General features: G+C 40.0%; 1 protein-coding gene across 1 annotated transcript; it reads left to right on the top strand.

Annotated features, from left to right (window-relative positions):
• Positions 1-3,024: 3,024 nt before the first annotated feature.
• LOC117987253 (cytochrome P450 4C1-like) lies at positions 3,025-24,617 on the top strand. The gene is made up of 10 exons (XM_034974212.2): positions 3,025-3,211; positions 5,119-5,211; positions 5,969-6,079; positions 6,719-6,904; positions 7,354-7,550; positions 11,892-11,955; positions 12,422-12,635; positions 12,966-13,117; positions 23,862-24,041; positions 24,442-24,617. The coding sequence occupies exons 1-10, from the start codon at positions 3,052-3,054 to the stop codon at positions 24,615-24,617; spliced, it is 1,533 nt and encodes a 510-aa protein (XP_034830103.2). The 5' UTR covers positions 3,025-3,051.
• Positions 24,618-26,650: the final 2,033 nt, after the last annotated feature.

Genomic DNA, 26,650 nt, shown 5'->3' with positions numbered 1-26,650 from the left:
GACATCTTTATTTAGTCAAAAGGTTTGTCTGAATGAACGCTAGCCATCAAGACCCCATAAAAGAAATCTTGTTATTTGTAGGGACATGATGTTCTCTAAAACTTGAAATACACGCTAAGATAATTATAAGACGTTGGAAAATAATAATAGGTATATGGAAGACAATGTCCTCAAAAAGTTAGGAGAGCAATTCCTTTGTAACTTTGCTGACAGATGTTTGCTGGCTGATAGTTCAAAGGACTGTAGTTCATGCGCACAAAGTCCGAAATGTTAAATATTGACCTTTAGAAAGAGATCGTCGTCTGTTGTTGACACTGACAAATCGTCACATAGTTATGAGTGACAGAGACAACGCTCTACAAAGCCGAAATCTCATTCTAAAAGTCCATGGAGAATATTTTTTGCAGGCTACTGTGGATGACTTCAAGTTACTATAGGTATTACTTACCTACACAATACGAAACTTGTAATTCTCTGTTAATATTATAATTTAATTAGCTTAAAAACGTGTGATTACTAATTAACTATTAAGTAGGTACGTGTGGAAGTTGGCCAACGTCAACAGTTCACTTCGGTCACACATTATATATGTTCAATGTCAAAACTTGTTTTATATTGTGTCCTAGCCGGTATCTTAACGAATGCTACATCTTAGAAAACTAGTTTATGCACGTGTCATATTATTAGGATAATTTTTTATATCTATATTTATGCTAAAATTGACCCAATCATAAACTTGGAGTCTGAAATAATTATTTATAGTAATATTTTAAACGGAATCGTTATCCCGCGACATGATCCAACGTCAAATGTTCTTAGTTTACATACAGTACAATAGTGTAAATCTATTATTGTTTAATTTGATGTCTAGGAATATTACAATATGAAAAATAATATTATATAAATTATCAATACATGTTACTAATTATTCCTTAGATGAATGATTATTCATTGTAAATTAAATACTGTCAGTATACTAAGAGTGACATTATACTAGGCTATTATTGTAAATTATTAATATGTAGACCATCATCAGTTGTCACTAATTTGATTATTGTAAATTGGGTGTGTCAACATACCTTTTGTCAACAAACCTAAAATAAATAATGATTAATATTAAGATCACGTGATAGTCGACGTCCGGCTTGTTTGCGATGGCAATGTTTATAAAAAGAGCCTACCTCGACAGACGGGGCTCAGTCTCGTATGGTATTTCAACCTGTAAAGTCCAGCGCAGAACAGGCTAGGACGGCGGCTATACAAAGTTAAGTATTCTTATATTTTATTGTAATGTAATCACATGCCTTTTGAAGTTTTCTTGTTATAACCATGTACCAAATATATTTTAGACATTATGTCTTGAATGTTGTAATACTTCTAAAAAGATGTGTGTTGTGGAGTTTCTTTGCCCATTTCTTCTCCACAACTAAACACCTTTGTGAAACGGGTTGTATTGGTGGTGGTGTAAATCAAATGAATATAAATAGACCTATGCTGAAAATACAACAAAATACAGATAGGTCTATAAATATCAAAGTACTAAAGATCTTTCAATAAACCATTAATTATTATTCGACTTGGTTGGTTTTACTTCTGTATTTATGACCTACCCTCTTTTGCTATTTATTTTATGAGATAAAAGTAAACACTAGGTTGTTAGCTTCTAATTATTCTAGAAGCCTGTTTAGATGATTAGCATTCTTACATTGCAATAATACAGCAGGTGCTTTGCTTGATTTTTAATTACTTGGCCTTACTTGACAAAATTTACAACTACCTACATTTCAAATAATTGATCGATGATAACTTTTATTAGTCTTCTCTAGATTCTATTAATCATCTCTGTAACAGCCCACTGTTTAACGTCATTAAAAATCTCACACACGCGGTTTCAACCACACAAGTAGATATATAGGTTTCGGCTGCGTGAACTGGCGTTCTAGAAGACTGATTCCGAAAGTTCAATCAGTGTGTTCTTTTGTACTCGTACAACTCTGACTATGTAATTTAAACAGTGCAAGTTAAATCTTATTGGTTGATGGGTTTTTATATAAAGCATCAAACGAACAATACAATATTATGGTAGTAGAAACTTTATTTTAGCGTTTAAACTACCGTGAGTGATTTCCATTATAAATACTATCTGTCCCGGCTTACTCACGTGTGTAGTCGACGTTAGCCCGACTAGTTTCGAACCCATCCGGGGTCCTTTTTCAAGGGAGTCCGCCCGCGCACGCGCCGCGGTTTTGACCGCGGATTTGGTCAAAACCGCGGCGCGTGCGCGGACGGACTCCCTTGAAAAAGGACCCCGGATGGGTTCGAAACTAGTCGGGCTAACGTCGACTACACACGTGAGTAAGCCGGGACAGACAGTATTTATAATAGAAACTTTATCTTTATAATAACTACCTTAATTTGAATACTTAGGGCAATATCTCACTAGGACACCACGGCGGCGCCACCGCGCGCCGGTCGCGCCAGAGTAGTGTATCGAGCTACCAGCATCGATGTTTACATTAACGGTGTGCACGCGAATGAAAATAATATCTTCACGCAAAAGCAGTGTGCGGCCGGGTGTCCCTGTGGATCCGATGTGAATGAGATGGCTAGTAGCTCTATACATTGGTTGCGCTACCAGTGGGTGATCCTAGCCGCGGCCAGCAAATTGAAAGAAAGAAAGAAAACTAGTTTATTCATCTTGTGCATAACATAATATTAACAAACTCAAAATGAATGATTAGTAGGTAGTAGTTAGTGGTAAAGTACTTAATAATTACCTACTTACAATGAGTTCTTGCACCCACTTGGTACAGGACGAAATTGGTTGCACAACCAAGCGGATACCAGACGAAGTACCCTGTATAGAGTTGTACGTAGGTATACATTTTATTGGTAGCGTGACCTGGTTGCGCCGCCACTGGTGTCCTAGTGAGACAGGGCACTAACTGTGGCACCTCGTACAAAGGTCATCGTGCCAGGATGATATAAAGATATATATAGATATACTATCAATGGCAGTGTCATAGTATTCCGTACGCTAGAGCCGACGCGATGCTGCTGGAGGCTTTACTCGCTGTTCTTGTGGTTCTGGTGATTGTGATGGTGAAGATAAGGCCGAAGAAGTTGGTAGAGTTGCACGAACAGTTGAAGGTGAACTTCCCCTACATACCAGTGGTTGGACACGCTTACAAGTTTATTGGAACCCATGAAGGCAAGGAACCGACTTGTTAACCTCCAAATTATTTTCATTTTGAAAAACCGTCCACATATCAAAATGATTTTTGTGGTTTAACGACATATTGTATACTAGATGATGCCCGCGACTTCGTCCGAGTGGATTTAGCTTTTTAAAAATCCTGTGGGAACTCTTCAATTTTCGGGGATTAAATGTAGCCTATTTCCTTCCCCGGGATAAAAGCTATCTCTGTACCAAATTTTGTCAAAATCGGTTGAACGATTGAGCCGTGAAAAGCTAGCAGACAGACAGACAGACAGACACACTTTCGCATTTATAATATTAAGTATGGATATTGTATAAAACGGGTACATACCACGATTTTCTCATGAAATGTTTTGAATAAGGATGAAGTCTCATTGGAAACCAAAGAAATTTAAAATGAATAAGATAAGTAGGAGCCTTTCTGTAAACAAACACGGTTAACGACCTTCTTTTAAGTACTTTTACAAAGAAGAGAGATAAGATCGCCGCTATTTATCTATTACGAACTTTACTAGGCCGTCATCAACCGGTAGACGTCCACTACTGGACATAGGTCTCTTGTCTACTTCCACACTACACCCAGCGGCTTCCAGCAACTCGTTTGTTTTTTTTTTAACCGACTTCAAAAAAAGGAGGAGGTTCTCAATTCATCGGAATCTTTTTTTTTTTTTTTTTTTTTTATCTATGTTCCCCGATTACTCGAAAACGCCTGGACCGATTTTGAAAATTCTTTTTTTGTTTGAAAGGGTATACTTCAAAGTTGGTCCCATTTTGATTTGGTGAAGATCTGATGAACATCTTCGAAGATAGATACTGGAACTCCTCAACGGATAAGAGTAAATTGCTCGCGATCAGTGTAATATGTAGCTTAGTAAACAATAGATTTTTAACCAGTCATAGCATAATTCCATGGGGCCACTAAAAATTGTGAAATAAAAAATTTTTACAAAAAAAATAAAAACCGACTTCGTTACACAAACACTAAAAATTGAAAAATAATTTAATTTATTACCGAATATATTATGTATACAAGAGTTAATATAGTTCCATAATAATATTTTTTGGGGTCGGTGCCAATGAGGTGCCATTGTGGAGTCCCATAAAAATATGAAGTCTAGACGATTCGCGCTGCTAAAGCTAATTGGCACCGGCACCAAAAAGTATTATTATGGAACTATATTAACTCTTGTATATATAATATATTCGGTAATAAATTAAATTATTTTTCAATTTTTAGTGTTTGTGTAACGAAGTCGGTTTTTATTTTTTTTGTAAAATTTTTTTTCATTGGGTAGGAGGAAATCCTCATGGATACCAATTGGCATGCCCGACTTCACTGAGGCTTTCTCAGCGACCTACGGACTAAAACCTCCTCCCTTCGCTGGCCGTCCTTCCCCGGTACTGCAATACGCAAATCTTCAGAAAAAGGGCTGTCCAGTCAGGCCTCGTTTGCCCTTTGCCTGGACCATTCGTCGTTCACACGCTTCCTCATTATTTCCTGGAGCATTTTTGCACCCTTATTCCACCCCTCTTCATCGTTTAGCATCTGTGGCACCAAACTGTCCTTGGTGAGAGGTTCTCCGTTTCCACGTGCTTCGTTCTTTATTTCTGCGAACATGCTACACTCAAAAATTGCGTGGTGCGATGTGTCCTCCTCACCGCAGTAGGGACAGTTGTCGCTGGGTGCCTTGCCAGTTGCCGATGGCATGCAGGTAAGTGTTGAATACTCCGTGCCCGCTCAGTGCCTGTGTGATTAATTTATCGTCTGTCGAACTGTGCTTTCAGGGCCACAGCGTCTATTGGCTATTCGTACCTACCATGTGTAATGTGTCTCGCCTGTTGGCAGTTCAGACGTAATGTAAATAACAATAAACAAGTGCAACATGTGATGCTCGCAGATCGCATGCTGCTGTTCGACGAGCTGGGCCGTCAAGCACACAGCAGCCAGCACGGCATGGTGAGCTTCTGGTTCGCCCACTACTTGTGTGTCTGTGAGTATGTTACCAGTGCAACATGTGAAGCTCGCAGATCGCATGCTGCTGTTCGACGAGCTGGGCCGTCAAGCACACAGCAGCCAGCACGGCATGGTGAGCTTCTGGTTCGCGCACTACTTGTGTATCTGTGAGTATGTTACCAGTGCAACATGTGAAGCTCGCAGATCGCATGCTGCTGTTCGACGAGCTGGGCCAGCCATATCGGAGCCCGTGTCTGCGGCTGCGGTGCTGAGGACGTGCTTCGACAAGTGGCCCATCACATTTTGACTGTTGACTTTTACCTTGCCAGCTATATCGGAGCCCGTGTCTGCGGCTGCGGTGCTGAAGACGTGCTTCGACAAGTGGCCCATCACATTTTGACTGTTGACTTTTACCTTGCCAGCTATATCGGAGCCCGTGTCTGCGGCTGCGGTGCTGAAGACGTGCTTCGACAAGTGGCCCATCACATTTTGACTGTTGACTTTTACCTTGCCAGCTATATCGGAGCCCGTGTCTGCGGCTGCGGTGCTGAGGACGTGCTTCGACAAGTGGCCCATCACATTTTGACTGTTGACTTTTACCTTGCCAGCTATATCGGAGCCCGTGTCTGCGGCTGCGGTGCTGAGGACGTGCTTCGACAAGTGGCCCATCACATTTTGACTGTTGACTTTTACCTTGCCAGCTATATCGGAGCCCGTGTCTGCGGCTGCGGTGCTGAAGACGTGCTTCGACAAGTGGCCCATCACATTTTGACTGTTGACTTTTACCTTGCCAGCTATATCGGAGCCCGTGTCTGCGGCTGCGGTGCTGAGGACGTGCTTCGACAAGTGGCCCATCACATTTTTCATGCGTCACCTTGTTGGAAATGGATCAGTTTTCGGAGAAGGTAAGCTTAAAACAATAAGCTTGTGAGATCAGTAACTGCTGACTCGTCTCAGTAGAATTGCTTTCCGAACGGAATAAGAGCCCATCACTGGCAGCAAACGAACCGTGGCCTAGCGGTTAGGGCGTCGCGTTGGGCGCGATCCTGGAAGACACAAGTTTGAATCCTGCCAGTTCTGCAATTTTTGGTATGTATTTAAAAGTTATTTTTAATAAGAGTCATTGTCAGAAACAGTTGAATGCTTTTTACGTCAGCCAGTACCTACTGGTGCAGAGTCGATTAGCAATACAGGGTGTAACCAGAACGCTAGCAAAAACTTAGCGTTATTGTTAAACTACCTAAACACAATCCAATACCGATAACCATGGCCTCATTTTGTAGTTTTAGTGATTTAGTATTTTTCAACCCCGCAATGTATAGCGTGCAAAACTAAAAAAAAAAAGATTTTTTTAGATTTTGTCGCGTTTAGTATCAACCTGTCTTCGTTTTTGCTAGTGTTCTGGTTACACCCTGTATAAAATGTACCAGACTAAACTTTTGACAGATTTTGGTCAATCATAGTTGAAGATTTGAACCTCACAGTGCAACAATTTTCTAATTGTACTGATATAATATGACTGTATCACTGGTTTGTATTTTCAGAGAGAATATGGCGAGTTCGACGAAAAATTCTTAATCAATTATTCAGTTCTAAATATTACGATAATTACGTCCAAGTGTTCGAACGAAACAACAAAATAATGATGGAAGAGCTGGCCAGTGTCGTGGGGAAAGGAGAATTTTCCATGTGGAAATATTTCAGTTCCTATTCTATGGATTCTGCTTTTGGTATGAACAATTTAATGAAAATTGTTGGTTTTTAATTAAAAGTTAGTTAGTTGGTTTATTTGTTTGTTCCCCAAAACCACTGAAGGACTTAGTACCTACCTAGTAAGTTTAATGATTATAAGCTTATTTCGGGGTTTGACGACATATTTTAATGTAAGGGGTCATGAGGTCACCAAACTACAGGGCGTGTTGTATCGAGTTGAAAACGCCTGATGTCTGGCCAACCATAGTTTATTATGACTAAATACATTGTAATTATAAAGTATGAAAGTCATATAAAAAAAGGTACTTATCAAAATAATGTTGTGTCTAGAATCTAGATAGAGCTTTGCCTTTTGGACTTCTTTACCTATATTCTTAGTTGAAATTGACGGCAGTGACTCAAGAATAAAATTCAGTTATGAGATCATTGTTTGTTATAATTACTTAAAGTTGATGATGTATTTTAGATATGGGTTTTGGAGAAAATCTGAACGCGCAGAGGCACCCGAGCCACCCGTTCGCCGTGGCGTTTCAAGACTATTTCAAAGAGTGTGCAGTGCGGATATGTCAGCCCTGGCTGTTCAGCAGCGCCGTGTACGAGCTGCTGCCGGCGGGCGCGCGCCAGGAGCGCCGCAAGCGACTCATGTGGGATTTCATCGAGAGCGTAAATATCGATTCGATTTGGATTTTTATAACTATTTCCCCCCAAAAACAGCTTGACAAGTGAAAAGTTAAACAGAAAAGTAAATTAAATTAGGTAGGTATAATAAAAGTAAAGTAAAATTAAGTTAACGTAAGTGAAGACCACTGTAGAGGACTGGAGGTAGCAAGTTCAAATCGTCCTGTTGTGTTAGTTACCTTATTGGAAGACACTTTGTTCTTGTGTTCTTTAAATTGCACTAGCACTATGCTTTCACTTTGTTCGTGTGATCTTTGATTTGCACTAGCACTACACTTTCACTATAACTACACTAGCTCAAAAGGCTTAGTCCTCTTAAGTCTACGTATTAGGTCTGTGTTGTCGAGGAGCTGGATAGCCTCGACGTTAACATGTTCATGGAGCCTACGTTCGTGGGATTTAGCGTGTTTGCTAATAGCTGTGTCCACGAAGCCCATTTGGAGATCGCGATGAATGTCTACATTCCTGACGTACCAGGGTGCATTGACGATACCCCTAAGCACTTTATTTTGGAATCGCTGAATTATTAGTAAATTGGTCTTTCTGGTACAGCCCCACAACTGGATACCATAAGTCCACACTGGCATTAGGACTTGTTTGTATAATAGTATCTTATTTTTAGTTGACAGTGATGAGTTTCTGCCTATGAGCCAGTACAATTTTTTGTACCGTAACTCTAGCTCTTCTTTTTTCTTCTTGACATGTGCTTTCCAGCGTAGCTTACTGTCAAGAGTCATTCCAAGATATTTTGCCGTGTTAGCATAGGGTATCTTTTGTTGGTCAATATAAATGGGATAATATTTTGGTATTTTATTAGTAAAATCAATATGGGCAGACTTGGAATCGTTAAGTCTTATTCTCCATTTTTTCGTCCATTTATGTAGTTCATTTAGAGCTATTTGAACTTTTCCCGATGCCTCCTGGTGAGTATTACCCACTGCTATGATAGCAGTATCATCGGCAAAAGTAGCGATGGTATTGTGATCGGGTTGTGGAAGATCACACGTGTACAGGAGATAAAGGACAGGTCCCAGAACGCTTCCTTGAGGTACTCCAGCTTTGATCACCTTGAGTTTGGAGTAAGCTTCCTCTTGCCTCACTCGAAATACTCTATCAGATATATATGATTCTAATATGTTTGCAAATGGTTGAGGAAGTAATACTTTAAGTTTCTGAACAAGACCTTCATGCCAGACTTTATCAAAGGCTTGTGCTACATCAAGAAATACGGTTGAACAGACTTTCTTTTCTTCTAGTGTTCTTTCAATTATATTTGTTATTCTGTGTACTTGATCGATTGTCGAGTGCTTTTCCCTGAATCCAAACTGATGGTCAGGAATCAGATTTTTCTCATCTAATATAGGTTTCAATCTGCTGAGCAGTAGCTTCTCAAAAAGTTTTGAGATAATTGGTAGCAGAGAAATTGGTCTGTATGATGTAACCTCATTTGGTGGTTTGCCTGGTTTGGCAATCATAATTACTTCTGCAACTTTCCACAAATCAGGGACGTGCTTAATTCTAAATGCTGCATTAATCAGCGTCGTTAATTTTACGATTCCTTTTTTTGGAAGGTTTCGCAGGATTTCTGTAGTAATAAGATCATATCCTGGAGTTTTTTTTAAGTTCAGTTTATTAATCATACTGAGTATTTCCTTAGGCGTTACTAGTTTAATGGGAGAGTTTTCTTGATTTGTTTCCATCGTAGAAAAATCAATGTGCTCTCCTTCGTTTGGATGAAATATTTTTTCGAGATGTTCTGCAAATCTTTTAGCTTTTTGCTCACTATTTCTTGCCCACATTCCATTTTCTTCTTTAATTGGAGGAATATGCATACATGGTCTTTTTAAATTCCTAGTTGCTTTCCAAAGTGAATAGTCGGTACTCCTTTCACTCGTGAGGCTTTGGAGATAACTGTAGGTTGACGAATCATTAAAGTTTTTGATTTGTTTCTTTAGTGCCTTAGTCAAGTAATTCAGCAACCTTTTATCAAGTGGAGATCTCGAATGATGCCACTTTTTTCTTTGCCTTCTCTTTTCAATGATGAGTTCAAGGATATTTTTGGGATAAGCAACCACTCCTTGGGGCTTTTTCCTAAGCTTTGGTGTATTAGTCCAAGCAGCCAGCTGAATATCTAATACAAATTTTCTTACTTCTTCGTTCAGTTGTTCCGAGTTTTTAAGCGGCACATTTAAGTTAATATTGTTAGTCAAATCCATTTTGAAGCTGTCCCAGTCTGTATTTTTGTTTACAAGACCAGGATAGGTTTCTTTATATATGATTGTGTCACTTAGCGTTAAGAGAATAGGAGAATGATCTGAATTCATGTCGAACATTTCATCAATGTCTAGATATTTTGTTGATATGTTTTTATAAATAAAAAAGTCAATTAGGTCTGGTATTTTCATCGTATCTGTAGGCCAGTAGGTAGGCTTACCTGTACTTATTACATCGCATTTTAAATCTTTAATGGCACTTAAGAGTTCTCTACCTTTTGTAGTAGTCAATCTGGAGCCCCAAAAGGTATTTTTCGCGTTAAAGTCACCTCCAATAATAAATCTATGTCCAATTTTCTCGAGGAAGTTCACATAATATTCTTTTGAAATTGAATGCCTTGGGGGACTATATATAGCTACTACCGAAAATTCGTATTTTGTAGTTTTGACCTTCACAGCTACTGCCTGAATTTCCTGTTCCTCATATTGGAATTCTTGATAATGGTACAAATTTTCTTTAATTAAGATGGCACTGCCGCCTCTCGCTGTATTATTTGGGTGTATGGCATGGTACACTTTATAACTGTTAAATTTAATAAACGATTGCTTAGTAAAATGTGTCTCAGATATTAGACAAATATCAATCTTTAGTGTATCAAGGACTACTTGTAGCTCTTGTTGATGTTGTAGTAGTCCGTTTGAGTTCCATGCAAATATTTTAAGCTTATTATTCATTTTTTCGGCTTATTGGTAGCCTTATTAGCGCCACTTTCAAGTTTTTGCAATCTTTCGTCAAACGAGGACATGTATTTGAGAATTTCATCTAGTTTGCTCTCCATATTTCCCTGGGGCAGTTTTGTGCTTGGCAAATTTCTAGAGACTTTTTGAGCATAAGTTTGATGTTCACTTTTGTTCGTGTCTTCATTAGTTTTAATTATATGGGAATTAGTAGATTTCTCAGGTTTCGATGAACGCTGAGGATAAGATGAGGATGATTTTGATGATTTTTTAAGATTCTTATTTTTTAGGATCTGCATTTCTTTGGCAACCATGCAACCCCGATAGTTAGCAGGGTGCGCTTCACCGCAGTGTAAGCATTTGGGTTTTTCTTCTGCTGGCTTAGTGCAGTCTCGAGTCAGAAGTTTTCCTGTACATTTTACACACCTGGCCTCTCTGGCACAGTATTTCTGCGTGTGACCATATGCTTGGCATTTTTTACACTGAGGTACCAGTTTTGATGTTTTGATAGGGTGAATTTCAACTTTACACCCTAGAATGTGTTTAATGTCATAAATTTTATTTATATCTTCTACATTATTAAATGTTAGAGTAAACATATTAAGCGGCTCTTTATTCTGCCATCTTAGTTTGTTCACTGCATTTTCTATTTTATAACCCTTGCTTTGAAGGTCTTCAATTATTCTTTTGGGCTGGCATGAGGCAGGCAATTTTTTAGCCATAACACGAATAGGTCTTTCTTGTTTATTCTCATAGGAATGCCACAGAAATTGATTTTGAGTTAAGATTTTCGTCAAGGATCGGTAGGTGTCCTCATTGGTAACGTTTATTTTGACATTCTTTGCGTTCATCATTTTTAATGTAAAATCTGATGAGGCTTCGGGAAGATTTCCTGACAGTAAGTCAAAAAATGTTTGATAGTTTTCCACACCGGACACCATTATAGGCGGGGGTAGTGGTACTTTCTTAGTTTTCTTTTTTTCATTTTTACGCGTTTCTGTGTTTGACGTTTCGAATTCTCTACTCTGTGACAGAATGGGTGACGTGCTTAGTTTCCTTTTTTTCCTACTCTTCACTCTTATCCATTCTGTTTCTTGCGCAAGTTCCTCTTCGTCCGTATGATGTTGTGTTAGTGCTTATGGAAAATCTATGTGGTACACCTAACATAAAATACCTACGTCAGCTATATTCTTACATTTCATTAAATACTGTACACTTATCAAGTATACGATAGCAATGCACCAATACCTATCACCATGTTTAATTATTAAGTTTGGTAGGTACCATAGGTAGGCATAATATTAGCTCTCTAGTAGAGAGCTAATTTTATGCATTTCTATATGATTTATGTCTATAAATAAATAATGATTTTTAGATGATTATTAAAAAGAAAATGGAGTCCAAAGAACAACTTGGAAAGAATGTGGGTCACGAAAATAGTAAGTCTCATTACTTTATTTTTCACAAGTCTTTTACATTGTTTGCAATATTTTTGAAAAACAAGACGAACACCATCACTAAACGGACCACTAATGTGTGGACCAACCACTAACCATCGGAAGATAATAATTATAACAACCACATGTTGATTCGATGAACTTCATGCTAAGCTAAGCTAAGCTAAGAGCGGATGCTCCAAGAAAAGAAAAGCTTTTTTGTGCAAACGTACTTATGAACAATTAATTATGAATGTCCGGCATATTGTGCATATTGTGCATATTGTGCTTGGCAGTGTCACGTGCCACCTTGACCTGGTATAGTATTGTATTGATCAGGCACTTTCCCGCAAGTGCCAAGAACAAATGTACAAAGTATGACCTCAGGTGAATAATGCCCGAACGCATAGGTAGCGAACAGATAGACAAACAAACAATTTTTATTTATAAGATTTAATTAACCTTTCAGCAAATGAAGCAAATACCAATGATGATCAATTCAAATCATTTTTGGATCTGTTGATTGAGTTTTCTGGTGGAGAAGACGGCTACACCGACACCGAGCTGCGCGAAGAGATCCTCATGGCCATCCTGGGCGCCACGGACACCACGGCCACCGCCGCCTGCTTCACTACGGTGCTGCTGGCTAACCATGCCCCAGTACAAGACAGAGTTTATAATGAGTTAGTACTGCTACTCATCATCCCATTGCCGGTCCACTACTGAGCACTGGTCACCTCATAGAACGAAAATAGTTGAGGCCATAGTTCACCACGCTCGTCAAGTGTAGGTTGGATGACTATTCACACACTTATGAGAACAAAATAGAGAATTTTCAGGCACGCAGGTTTCCTCTCGACTTCACCGTTTAAACAGACAGACACATTAAGTTTTTAACAGATTCACAGTCCAGTCATAAAAGATATTCCCTGGTGTCGATGGCGTGTTTTTAATTAAACTTTTAACGACTGACAGTTAAAATCTATCAATAACGTGTATCTGTCTGATTTCAGAGTTCAGGATGTTTTGGGAAATGCAGATAGATCAATAACAATAGAAGACGTGCCGAAGCTCAAGTACTTGGATGCCGTAGTGAAGGAGTCCCTGCGCCTGTACCCGCCCGTGCCGGTGGTGTTGAGGAGGTGCACCAAGCATGTGGAGCTACGTGAGTGCCTCCAGCGGTTGTGGTTGTAGCTCTGTTAGTGAATGTTGTATAGTAGTGAAGGAGTCCCTGCGCCTGTACCCGCCCGTGCCGGTGGTGTTGAGGAGGTGCACCAAGCATGTGGAGCTACGTGAGTGCCTCCAGCGGTTGTGGTTGTAGCTCTGTTAGTGAATGTTGTATAGTAGTGAAGGAGTCCCTGCGCCTGTACCCGCCCGTGCCGGTGGTGTTGAGGAGGTGCACCAAGCATGTGGAGCTACGTGAGTGCCTCCAGCGGTTGTGGTTGTAGCTCTGTTAGTGAATGTTGTATAGTAGTGAAGGAGTCCCTGCGCCTGTACCCGCCCGTGCCGGTGGTGTTGAGGAGGTGCACCAAGCATGTGGAGCTACGTGAGTGCCTCCAGCGGTTGTGGTTGTAGCTCTGTTAGTGAATGTTGTATAGTAGTGAAGGAGTCCCTGCGCCTGTACCCGCCCGTGCCGGTGGTGTTGAGGAGGTGCACCAAGCATGTGGAGCTACGTGAGTGCCTCCAGCGGTTGTGGTTGTAGCTCTGTTAGTGAATGTTGTATAGTAGTGAAGGAGTCCCTGCGCCTGTACCCGCCCGTGCCGGTGGTGTTGAGGAGGTGCACCAAGCATGTGGAGCTACGTGAGTGCCTCCAGCGGTTGTGGTTGTAGCTCTGTTAGTGAATGTTGTATAGTAGTGAAGGAGTCCCTGCGCCTGTACCCGCCCGTGCCGGTGGTGTTGAGGAGGTGCACCAAGCATGTGGAGCTACGTGAGTGCCTCCAGCGGTTGTGGTTGTAGCTCTGTTAGTGAATGTTGTATAGTAGTGAAGGAGTCCCTGCGCCTGTACCCGCCCGTGCCGGTGGTGTTGAGGAGGTGCACCAAGCATGTGGAGCTACTGTTATAAATTAATAATTTTAACATGACGTGTTAATTCGCTGCTTCAGCATTTCAATTTATATAAAGCGAACAATCCGCGAGGCGGCGAAGCAGTCCACATTTCCATATTGAATAGTTAACACTGAAACTACTGTATTCGCGTGAAGTAAAAGTTCCGTGTGTGTGAATTTCCAAATTAAATTCGTTGGACATTTCTTGTGGTTTTTTTTTTCAAAAGACTGTCGAAGCGGACCTCCTAACAATTGGTGTCAGAAGTGGGATGCTGAGAAGGTTCACGCAAGAGGACCCTTAGCATCCAAAGAATCCTGAGGTCATCGCAGTCGTGATCGACGATAAGCCTCGCCCCCAGGGTTGAGCCCGCATCACAACCACTAAGCACCGGTTCTACTCAAGATCGACGATAAGTCTCAGCCTGCCAGACTGAGCCCGCATCTCACACGAAGAACGCGAATATCCTGGACTCACTCAAAAACATCAGTGAAATAAATTTTAAGCCTTCAAAATTACGAAATACAATTTCTTCAATATCTTCAGAAACCTACTCGATATCGTCGCCGCGTGAAATACGAGACGCATTCCGTACAGTTCAAAGCCTTCACGTGTCGCAAACGCATCGACCTAATTTAACTTTCAGTGCAGTGACATCAAAGTGAAAACCTTTTTGTGAAAAATAAATCGTGATGTTTGCCGTTATCCTGTAAGTAGTTTATATTAATTTTGTATAAAAAGCGTAAATTGTCTAAATTGTATATTTTCGTACTGTATTTTAAATTTAAATCCTTTTTTTTTTCTCTCCATATCTCAGTTTCAGTAATCAAAAATGAGTTTAAAGTCAGAAAGTTCGGACGCAAAAGTGACTCTCTCTATACTCACTAAATTCGTAAGGTCTTATGATGGGAATCGGGAAACTCTTGCCGCGTTCCTAACTAACTGCGATAACGCAATTAGTTTAGCTGCTCCCGACCAGCAAAATATCTTATGTAAATATATAATCTCCCAACTTGAGGGCAAAGCTCAATTAGCCTGCAGCCTTAAAAATTTCAATAATTGGGATGAATTAAAATCATATTTAAAAAGCACGTTTGGCGAGAAAAAACACTCGTCCCATCTGCTACTTGATCTCCAAAACTGTAAACAGGGCCAGTCCGAAAGTGTGACACAATATTCTATCAGACTCGAAGCATGCCTAACTCGACTTCAAGCTGATATTCAAAATTCATGCACTGATCGTAATCTCCTTCTAGGCAAAATCACAGCTATGGAAGAACTCGCCTTAAGCTTATTCCAATTAGGTCTTAACCCTAATATTTCTAATATTGTCCGCTGCAGAAACCCTTCGACACTTAATGAAGCAATTTCTCTAGCAGTCGAAGAAGAAAAAATTTTCAAACTTGTAAAAATTACTCAACCAAAACATCCAACTAAATTTTGTTCCTTATGTAAGAAGACCAATCATAGTTTCTCAGAGTGCTTTAAGAAAAAGCACGATTTCACACAGAGATCATCTTTCCATATTCCTCCCGCTAACCCTCAATATTCTGCAGAAACAAGTCAAAGTTCATCAAAGGACTCAAATTTCGTCAAAACCTGTGCCTATTGTAAACACAAAGGACATCTTATCTCAGAATGTCGTAAGCGCCAATATAATAATAATCAGCGTCGGATGAACTCTCACCCTCCGTCGGGTCCCTCTCATAGTAACAGTGCTAATGTTAACATGTATGAATACTCTGAATCCTTAAATGAAGTGACGAATAGTTACGTCCCTGAATCAAAAAACTTAAACTGATTTCGGATGCGTGCCTGCCGAAATCAACAATCCAAAATGGCACTCGAACTACTAAATCCTTTTATACTAATTCCCCCAAATCGTTTACATCTCGGCAATCGCTACATGACTGTCCGAGTCACACTGAATCTTATACCAAATCTTTTATATCCCGGCAATCACCAAAAGACTGCCAAAATATCGCTGAATCATATCCTAAATCCTCACTGATTCCTACAAAATCGAATACAAAGCATTCCAAAGAAGATTGCTCAAATAATACTATATCTCATTCTAATTCTTATACTAGCTCTTATACTACAAAATCCTTTAAATCTCAGTTTCCTTCAAAGGATCAACTGAGTCTTACAAATCTAAAGTCATTCAAATGACCCCCAAAGCAACGCAAGCAAAAGCTCATTGCCTCTTAAAGACGTCCCGATCTTCGAAACAAGCACCCTGAAAAAGTTGGTGTCCTTACCTCATGCATTTTTACAAATAGAATGTAATAAAAAACCTCTCTGTTTCTTAGTTGACACAGGCGCAAGTGTCAGCATTATTAAGCGCTCGTGTTTACCAGCAGAGCCCCAATTGTCTCAAGAAATTATAAAACTCAAAGGCATAAACGATAAGGATTCCTATAGCGAAACTTTAGGAACAGTTGTGCTTAACCTTATTATAAACGACCACACCATTTCTTTTAAATTCCACGTCATAACTGACGCTCTGAATCTGGAATCAGACGGTATCTTAGGTACCGATTTTCTACATTTTTTCCATACTAATATCGATTATAATACTAAATCCCTTACTATCTCAAATTACACTTTACCAATTCATTATTCGAGCCCTAGATATATAATACCGGCTCGCTCCGAAGCTATTGTTGAATGCACTGTCTCAAATGACAAGTTCGAGTTACGTCATTTAAAAGACGCACTCATATTAGATCACTCTATATCCGAAGGTGTATATATAGCAAACTGTATAGTGAGTTTGAAGCCTAATTATAAAGTCAATGTCTCTGTTTTAAATACCACTGAATCTCAAATAGAAATCCAAGACTTCAAGGTTCATTTAACTCCTATAGACTTCTCTGAACTACGCCAAGTGTCTCAATCCCCCGAAATTGTCAACCACGTTTCTAATTCTTCATCAAATCGACTCGATCGTGTTCTAAGTCTTATAAGACACTCACATCTTAACGATGAGGAGAGAAAAGTTCTCTTAGAGTGCTGTTCTGAATACTCTGATATATTTTATCTCGAAGGAGACACTCTAACTCATACTAACGCTATTCAACACTCTATTGACACGGGTAATAGCTCTCCTATTAATGTAAAATCTTACCGTTTTCCCGAATGTCATAAAAACGAAGTCGATTCCCAAATCCAGAAAATGCTACAACAGAAAATTATTAAACCGTCTATCTCTCCATGGAATGCTCCCGTTTGGGTGGTTCCCAAAAAAATGGACGCATCCGGGAAAAAGAAATGGCGAATAGTTATCGACTACCGCCGCCTCAATGACGTCACTGTATCCGAAGTATATCCTATTCCCTTGATCACAGATATCCTAGATCAACTAGGTCATTCCAAATATTTTAGCACACTGGACTTAGTCTCCGGTTTCCATCAAATTCCGCTGAATCCTTCAGATGCACCTAAAACTGGTTTTACTGTAGTCAACACAAATGGTTCAGCAGGCCACTACGAATTCACTAGGATGCCGTTTGGACTTAAGAACGCTCCCAGTACTTTTCAACGTCTTATGAACACAATGTTATCAGGTCTTCAAGGTTTACATTGCTATGTCTATTTAGATGACTGTATCATCTATAGTGCAGATCTCAAATCACATTGTGAAAAACTGAAAATGGTATTCAACCGTTTCAGAGATTATAATCTCAAATTACAACCGGATAAATGTGAATTCCTTAGAAAGGAAGTCACCTATCTAGGTCACATTATAACGGATAAAGGTGTCTCTCCAAACCCAGAAAAAATTAAATCAGTCTGTGATTTCCCAATTCCTAAAAATCCTAAAGAAGTAAATCATTCCTCGGTCTCGTTGGTTATTACCGCCGATTTATTGACAATTTCTCCAAGATCACAAAACCTCTAACATCTTTACTCAAGAAGGATGTCACTTTTCATTGGTCTATAGAACAGGACCAAGCTTTTAACCTCCTAAAGGAAAAGTTAACCTCAGCTCCTCTTCTCCAATACCCTGATTTTTCTCAACCATTTATCGTTACCACAGACGCCAGCAACTACGCCGTTGGCGCAGTGCTATCTCAAGGCCCTATCGGCAAGGACAAACCAATAGCCTATGCTTCTAGAACCTTAAACAAACAAGAAGGAAATTACTCGACCACAGAAAAGGAGTTAGTTTCTATTTTATTCGCCGTTAAAACTTTCCGACCATATCTCTACGGCACTAAATTCAAAATCGTAACAGATCATCGGCCCTTAGTATGGCTCTTCAACGTCAAAGATCCTGGTTCCAAACTCGTCCGTTGGCGCCTCAAACTTGAGGAATACGATTACGAGATTATTTACAAACCTGGAAAATTAAATTCAAATGCAGACGCTCTGTCTCGCATCCCAATTCATGCTATAAATACAGATAATCTTACTAAGCTTTCCTACGAGGCATATTTTAAGAAACAACTTACAAACTCTTTACCAGATTCTAACACAAAAATTGAAGAACACTCACAAGCTTTACATCTTTCCAAATGCAAAATTATTGCATGCCCCGTTTCTCTAGATTTCGACAACTCAATGCCACATTGTGAGGAATTATTATCTCAGATAACCGACACCGCTTCATTGTTAGAAGCCGAACGTGAACAATGTTCGGTAAGGTCAGTTACAAAAAATAATAAAACATATTATTTTCTTTTACCAAGGTTCATCATTACGATGAGACAACTTTTCGCTCCATTTACGACACTTTGATGATGCTTCGTGATGAACTTATATCACATCACCCTAGCATTGATGAAATAGCTATCTCCGATTTCTCTGAACCTTTTACTAAATTATCCTATACCAAAATTTATAATATGATTTCCTACGTATTTCATAACACTAATATCAAAATACATATTTATAAAAATCAAATAATATTTCCAACTCCAGCTGAAGTTCCTACAATTCTCAAAGAGAATCACGACACTCCCATAGCAGGACATCCTGGTGTGAATAGGATGTATAGTCGAATTAAAGCCTCATACTACTGGAAAGGAATGAGAACTGACATAGAACGCTATGTGAAGTCTTGCAAACTATGCCAAGTTAACAAACCTTTACGAGCCTGCATTAAAGCTCCTATGGTTATTACATCCACGAGCACAAAGCCTTTTGAACGATTAGCTCTGGACATAGTTGGTGTCTTACCTGAAGCAGGTTTCCAAAAGTTCAAGTTCATACTGACTCTGCAAGATGATCTTACCAAATTCCTATGTGTCTATCCTATGATTTCTTCAACAAGTGAAGAAGTAGCCCGTAATCTGGTCCACTTTATGTCCTTATTCGCTATTCCTAAAATGATCCTTACTGATCAAGCCATGACTTTTACATCAGAACTGTTTAAACAAGTTACCGATATTTTCAAAATCAAACCCTTACTTTCTAGCCCTTACCATCCCCAAACTAACGGTGCGCTGGAACGCAGCCACGCTACTCTTAAAGAATACCTAAAATCCTTTGTAAACGAAAATCAAAATGATTGGCATTGCTACCTAGCAACAGCTGTTCTCGCGTATAATACAACTCCTCATACTACTACTCAATTTAGTCCGTTTGAACTTCTGTTTGGACAGAAACCAACCCTTCCTAATTCTCTCTACGACACAGATAATAATGTTACATACCACGAGTATGTCCGTGCGCTTCAGTATAGAATGAAAGTAAGCCGCGAAAAAGCTTTAGAGTATATTAGATCAAGTAAAGAATCTTCAAAACAAATCTATGATTCAAGTTCTAATCCTAACATAGAATATAAAGTTGGTGACATGGTATATTTAAAATACCATCACAGACTTCGTAAAGCCATATCTCCAATATGGAAAGGCCCTTACAAAATCGTTAAAATAAATGGAAAACATAATGTTACTTTATTAATAAATAGAAAACATGTTAAGTATCATACTAATTTAATTAAGCTCGCTGTAACTTAAGCTTATCATTCGTTTCAGATTTTTCTCCTACGTCTCGTCTGAGCCAATGATTACACCCATAACGCATAGTCCTGGAATATATTTCGACCCCATTACTAAAATTTATTTCTACAATGATTATTGGAGAGTAATCACGCATCTCAACACCGTCTCATTGGAACCACAGCTTGACAAAGTTGACCGGTTGATTGTTAAAACCTCTCTAGTTTGTGCTAAGTTGCAACCAGAAGAGTACTCTAGCTGCAAAGATGTTTTTAGTCCAATTGAAGTACTTCTAGAATCCAATTATCTCAAGGCTCAATCTCTATCTCATATTATCTCAAGCGAAAATCCTGCTAGATTCAAAAGATCTTTAGAATTTGGTGGTGAAATCCTTAAGTTTTTCTTTGGCACTTTAGATGCTGAAGATGCCCGAAAATATGATGCTGCAATTAGCTCTTGTCAGAGATCTGAATCTGAGATATTTCATTTAATGAAAGATAATATTCATATAGTTAAGTCGTGTATTAATACTTTTAATTCTACTATTTCTAGGTTAAATCAAAATGAGATAAAGTTAAACTCTCAGCTTAATAAATTAAACGATATATTGTCTTATGTTACTAGTGATAATGAAAAATTAATGTATTTAACTAGATTTAATAGCTTAGTTAATATAATCGAAAGCTCTTTACTAGCTATCTCAAATTTTCTCGATACTGTAATAAACTCAATTTTGTTTTCAAAAGTTAATGTTCTACATCCTTCTGTTCTAAGTCCTGTAAAACTGTATGATGAACTGTCTAAACATAGAAACTCAATCAATAAAGGTTTAGATTTTCCTGTAGCACTAAGTATCGAAAATATACATACTATTATAGATATATCTAAGTTAGTCTCCTATTTCTATAACAATAAGATAGTATTTGTAATACAGATCCCTCTTGTCTCTCCCGTTAAGTATAACGTCTATAAAACAATCCCGCTCCCGACTCCTCACTACGAAGGACAATCCAAAAGTTTTGCCTTAATCAAACCTACTAAACCCTATTTAGCTATAACTGACGATAGATTAAATTACGTATTATTAGATACTTTAAGAGATTGTACTATTTTAAATAGTGAAAATTCCATCTGTAAATTAGAGTCAATTTATTCTGTAAATTCGAATCCTTCATGCGAGACAAAACTTTTAACTGAAGTAACTCTATCTTTACCAAGGGAATGTGAACCCAAAATCTTATATGGTCTTATTGACATATGGCATAAATTAAAAAATAATCAATGGATATTTGTACAGTCAAAAACAAGCAAACTAACTATCAATTGTAATGATAACTTTAAGGATTATTCTATATCTGGCACTGGAATATTAAAACTGAACAAAGGTTGCATTGGTTACTTTAAAACGATTCAATTTATACCGTCTACCATTTCAAATTTAACTATTGATAATAATAACTTTAATATTAATTTTGATATAACTAATGATAACTGCTGCAACCAAGAGATTGTTAACAAAACGATTCCTCTTCTATCACCTATTAACCTAAGTAATATTAATTTAGATTCCTTAAAAAATTCGATAAACCAATTCAACGATCTTGAGTTGCAAATCAACAGGATCCAAGAGGAATCTCATTTTATAAAATATAGCTCGTATTATTCTGCTTTTACTTATATAATTATTTCGTTAATTTTTCTATTTTTATGTTATAAGATTATCAGATGTTTTAAACAACGTAATTGTAACAAATTCTGCATTCAATTTTTTTTCCAATGTGATCGCAAAAAGATTTCGCATAAAGAAAACAAAGCCCAAAGTTCTATTGAAATGTCACAGATAACAGATGATGAAGATAACGCATCTGTAGACCTTCGAAATCTTAGTGCATCAGTGCAAAGAAATCTTTCAAATAATTAAATTATGTAGAATATTTTACCATTTCTCTCCTTTTCCTTTTCTTTTTTTTACTACGCTTTATTTTAAATTAAAGCTTCGTCTAAAGGGGGGAAATGTTATAAATTAATAATTTTAACATGACGTGTTAATTCGCTGCTTCAGCATTTCAATTTATATAAAGCGAACAATCCGCGAGGCGGCGAAGCAGTCCACATTTCCATATTGAATAGTTAACACTGAAACTACTGTATTCGCGTGAAGTAAAAGTTCCGTGTGTGTGAATTTCCAAATTAAATTCTTTGGACATTTCTTGTGGTTTTTTTTTTCAAAAGACTGTCGAAGCGGACCTCCTAACACTACGTGAGTGCCTCCAGCGGTTGTGGTTGTAGCTCTGTTAGTGAATGTTGTATAGTAGTGAAGGAGTCCCTGCGCCTGTACCCGCCCGTGCCGGTGGTGTTGAGGAGGTGCACCAAGCATGTGGAGCTACGTGAGTGCCTCCAGCGGTTGTGGTTGTAGCTCTGTTAGTGAATGTTGTATAGTAGTGAAGGAGTCCCTGCGCCTGTACCCGCCCGTGCCGGTGGTGTTGAGGAGGTGCACCAAGCATGTGGAGCTACGTGAGTGCCTCCAGCGGTTGTGGTTGTAGCTCTGTTAGTGAATGTTGTATAGTAGTGAAGGAGTCCCTGCGCCTGTACCCGCCCGTGCCGGTGGTGTTGAGGAGGTGCACCAAGCATGTGGAGCTACGTGAGTGCCTCCAGCGGTTGTGGTTGTAGCTCTGTTAGTGAATGTTGTATAGTAGTGAAGGAGTCCCTGCGCCTGTACCCGCCCGTGCCGGTGGTGTTGAGGAGGTGCACCAAGCATGTGGAGCTACGTGAGTGCCTCCAGCGGTTGTGGTTGTAGCTCTGTTAGTGAATGTTGTATAGTAGTGAAGGAGTCCCTGCGCCTGTACCCGCCCGTGCCGGTGGTGTTGAGGAGGTGCACCAAGCATGTGGAGCTACGTGAGTGCCTCCAGCGGTTGTGGTTGTAGCTCTGTTAGTGAATGTTGTATAGTAGTGAAGGAGTCCCTGCGCCTGTACCCGCCCGTGCCGGTGGTGTTGAGGAGGTGCACCAAGCATGTGGAGCTACGTGAGTGCCTCCAGCGGTTGTGGTTGTAGCTCTGTTAGTGAATGTTGTATAGTAGTGAAGGAGTCCCTGCGCCTGTACCCGCCCGTGCCGGTGGTGTTGAGGAGGTGCACCAAGCATGTGGAGCTACGTGAGTGCCTCCAGCGGTTGTGGTTGTAGCTCTGTTAGTGAATGTTGTATAGTAGTGAAGGAGTCCCTGCGCCTGTACCCGCCCGTGCCGGTGGTGTTGAGGAGGTGCACCAAGCATGTGGAGCTACGTGAGTGCCTCCAGCGGTTGTGGTTGTAGCTCTGTTAGTGAATGTTGTATAGTAGTGAAGGAGTCCCTGCGCCTGTACCCGCCCGTGCCGGTGGTGTTGAGGAGGTGCACCAAGCATGTGGAGCTACGTGAGTGCCTCCAGCGGTTGTGGTTGTAGCTCTGTACCCGTAGTACAAGATTTTACGTCTCACCAAACCAAACCAAATTCGAGAGCCGAAATACTTCCGCGTTACAGTAAACTGGATCTTAAATGCCTTGTTTTAAAGCTCAAGTTTGTCTACACTTCTACAGCCAGCGCTCCAAGCGGAAACATTGCGAAATTAAAATCAGTGGCATTGAATATTTGACTTCAATTCAAGGCTGTTTAGGTCCATTTTACTGTAATGCGGAAGTATTTCGACTCTCGAATTTGGTTTGGTTTGGTGAGACGTAAACTCTTGTAGTACGGGTACTGTTAGTGAATGTTGTCTGGCAAGTATAATTAATTACAGAATGACCGCTGTTTGAAATGGAGTGAATGAAAAAATATCATATTGGCCAGCGATTGCAAATTACTAGTATGAAAATGCATGAAAATAATATATGAAACTACGAATATAAAATAAAATACTCGTGTACATAAAGTAATATTCTTTGGCCACAGCTTCAGGGATAATCCTGCCCGAAGGCTGTGAGGTGATGCTGAACATCTGGGGCGTGCACCGCAACCCTGGCTGCTGGGGCGCGGACGCGGACGAGTTCAGGCCGGAGCGCTTCCTCAGCGCCACGCCGGACCAGCTCGCGGCCTTCATGCCGTTCGGCCACGGACCACGGAGCTGCACCGGTAACATTTATAAAGAAGTATATTTAACCAACTTCCAAAACCGAAGAGGTTCTCGATTATGATGATGACCATTCGTAGATATTACTAGCTGAGCCGCCCCGTTTTCGCTCTAGTGGAATTTTTGAAAATCGGTGAGGGAGGGGTATGTCCAAAATTCCTGCCACGTGCTTCTTCGTCTTTGACCGAAAGACCAATTTCGTTTTCTCTTTCTTTTCTTTCTTTTTTCAATTTTTATCTTTATTTAAATCCATCTCATTCTCAGAGGAGACCCGTGCCTAGTGCTGGCTGCATTGGGTTGATCATTATGAAGATGACATAAATATGGGTCTGGCCCCCCATGCATATTGATTTATAAATCCTATGATAGCTCCTTGAAATAGCAAAACGTTCACACCCACAGGTATGAGACTGTCCCTGGCTTCGTTGAAGCTGTCCCTGGCGGAGCTGACGCGTCGCCACCGCGTCTCGCCTGCCACCAGCTACGCCTGCAGCCAGCACGAGCCGCCACGAGTCACCTTCGAGCTGATGTTGAAACATGTACACGACTTTAAAGTGCGGGTGGAAAGTAGATTATAAAACCCACTCAAAATGTTTTATTTATCATCATCATGATGATCAACCCCGCCGGCCCACTAATGAACACAGGTTTCCTTTCGAAATGAGAAAAATTTGGGCCATTGTTCGCCATCGCTGGTCCAGATTTATCATACTTTTGATAACATTAAGAAGAACTCTCAGGCATGCACTCATGATGGTTTCCTTTACCGTTGAAGTAATATTGATTTGTTTAAATGCGCATAACTTCAAAAAGTTGGAGGTACGTACCGGGATCGAACCTCCGACCTTCTGTGATGTTCGGACCACGGCTTAGGATGACGTTGGGATGGGTGGATCGGTTGGACTACTGCTTAGTCGGTACCCCCCATGAGTGAGGCCACAGACTTCTCTAATCTGTGAGCGAAGCCATGACGTGAGTCCACGTCCGGGTGACGTTAGAAATCGGGGACTTCGTCTTCGCCGGCGAGGACGCTTTGTGTAGCCCTACGAGATAGGGAGCATTGTCGGCCATGATTTGATCGTCGGGATCGTTAAGGACGTGCTTAGGGCGTCTTTTATCGGGAGGTTACCTTGCATTAGATTAGTCGTCTGATGTGCATACTAGGGCTAAGCCGTAAGTAGCTACCTGACGCGGCCTCACGGAGAGTTCTTATACCGCGCTAACTTTCCACTCGGCCTCATCTCAAAACTCTTATTTGAATTCTTCTAGTTCGGACGAACTGCGAGCACTCTAATGATTTCCTTTCAACCTATACTAACTAACTACCTCAAACTACTTGCAACTTTTGACAGCTTTAATTCTCTACCAATTTTTTGCGAAATTAGTTTTCCAAACAAATTCATGCAAATCGAATGAGTTTTCATCGACGTTATTAGTTAAGGAGGTGGGGTCTAGTGGTTAGCAACTTTAATTGCGGATGAACACCGCGGTCCTGGGTTCATTTCCAAACCCAAAAGTAGATTTTCCTGTTAATAAATTCTCAATAGGTTCTAGCCACCGGAGTTAGGTGGTTGGCGGTATCTCACACCCGTACCTCGGAGAGTATGTAAAGTGGTCCTGAGCTCTTTCCGGTCGTGTCGGATTTCCGTTCCATCCTGAAAGGCGCAGTGTGGGAACACCACCACTAGCCACTAGGTAGACAGACATTCAGTCGGGAGGACATAATATTATTAGGAGACTCTGCGACTTTATCCGCGTGGACTACACAAATTTTAAACCACTATTTTACCCTGTGTAGTCTGATTCGTTCAGTACTTTGAGCTGTGCGTTGATAGATCAGTCAGTCAGTCAGTCAGCTTCACCTTTTAACTTAATATAAAGTTGAAGAATGGTCATCAGTTCAAATTCCGCCCTTTCGCTCGTACATTTACACGTTGCAGCAGAAGAAAGTAGTCGGAATTCCACTACAATCATTCCCAGCCCAACAAAGGCGACGACAGTGCCTGTAGACAACAGGGACGACACCACAAAGCTCATTAGCTATCTCATTTCCTGTCAGCACCAGTAAGCGGCCGGCCACTCTCCGCCGCCGCTAAAACAATGCGTTCTTGTGTCCCCATTGGCCTAAATAACAATGTGAATGCTGAAAGTAAAAGGAAATGGGACAGGCCGAAACAAAGCGCGGGAGAATGACGTGGTTATGATAAAGTATTGTTTGAAATACACGAGCTGATCTCAGACATCGAGATGTTAACAAAGAGGCGTAAAACGAAAACAAAATATAAACCAAAAACTACAACAGTAAGCACTTTGGTAAGTACCCAGTTCTGATATTCTGTACGTGTACAGATTACTTTTATAATTTTCATGATAGTGGTTTTATCTACTCACACTTCAAGGTTTCAAAATAATTTTGAAAACAATATTATTAAAAATTGCAGAACTGGCAGAATTTGACCTAATGTCTTGGAGGACCCCCTGACCTCCGACCAAATTATTCTTCGAGCCCTAGAGCTCACCCTCAGGCGGAGCTTCGTGCTGTCACCCAGCACTACCCATATTATAATGCGAAAGTGTATTTGTTTGTTGTTTGTTGGTTTGTCCTTCAATC

Source organism: Maniola hyperantus, chromosome 12 (assembly GCF_902806685.2).
Source record: "Maniola hyperantus chromosome 12, iAphHyp1.2, whole genome shotgun sequence".
Classification (NCBI taxonomy): domain Eukaryota; kingdom Metazoa; phylum Arthropoda; class Insecta; order Lepidoptera; family Nymphalidae; genus Maniola; species Maniola hyperantus.
Note: the sequence above shows the minus strand (reverse complement) of the source record. Positions and strands in the feature narration are given on the sequence as shown.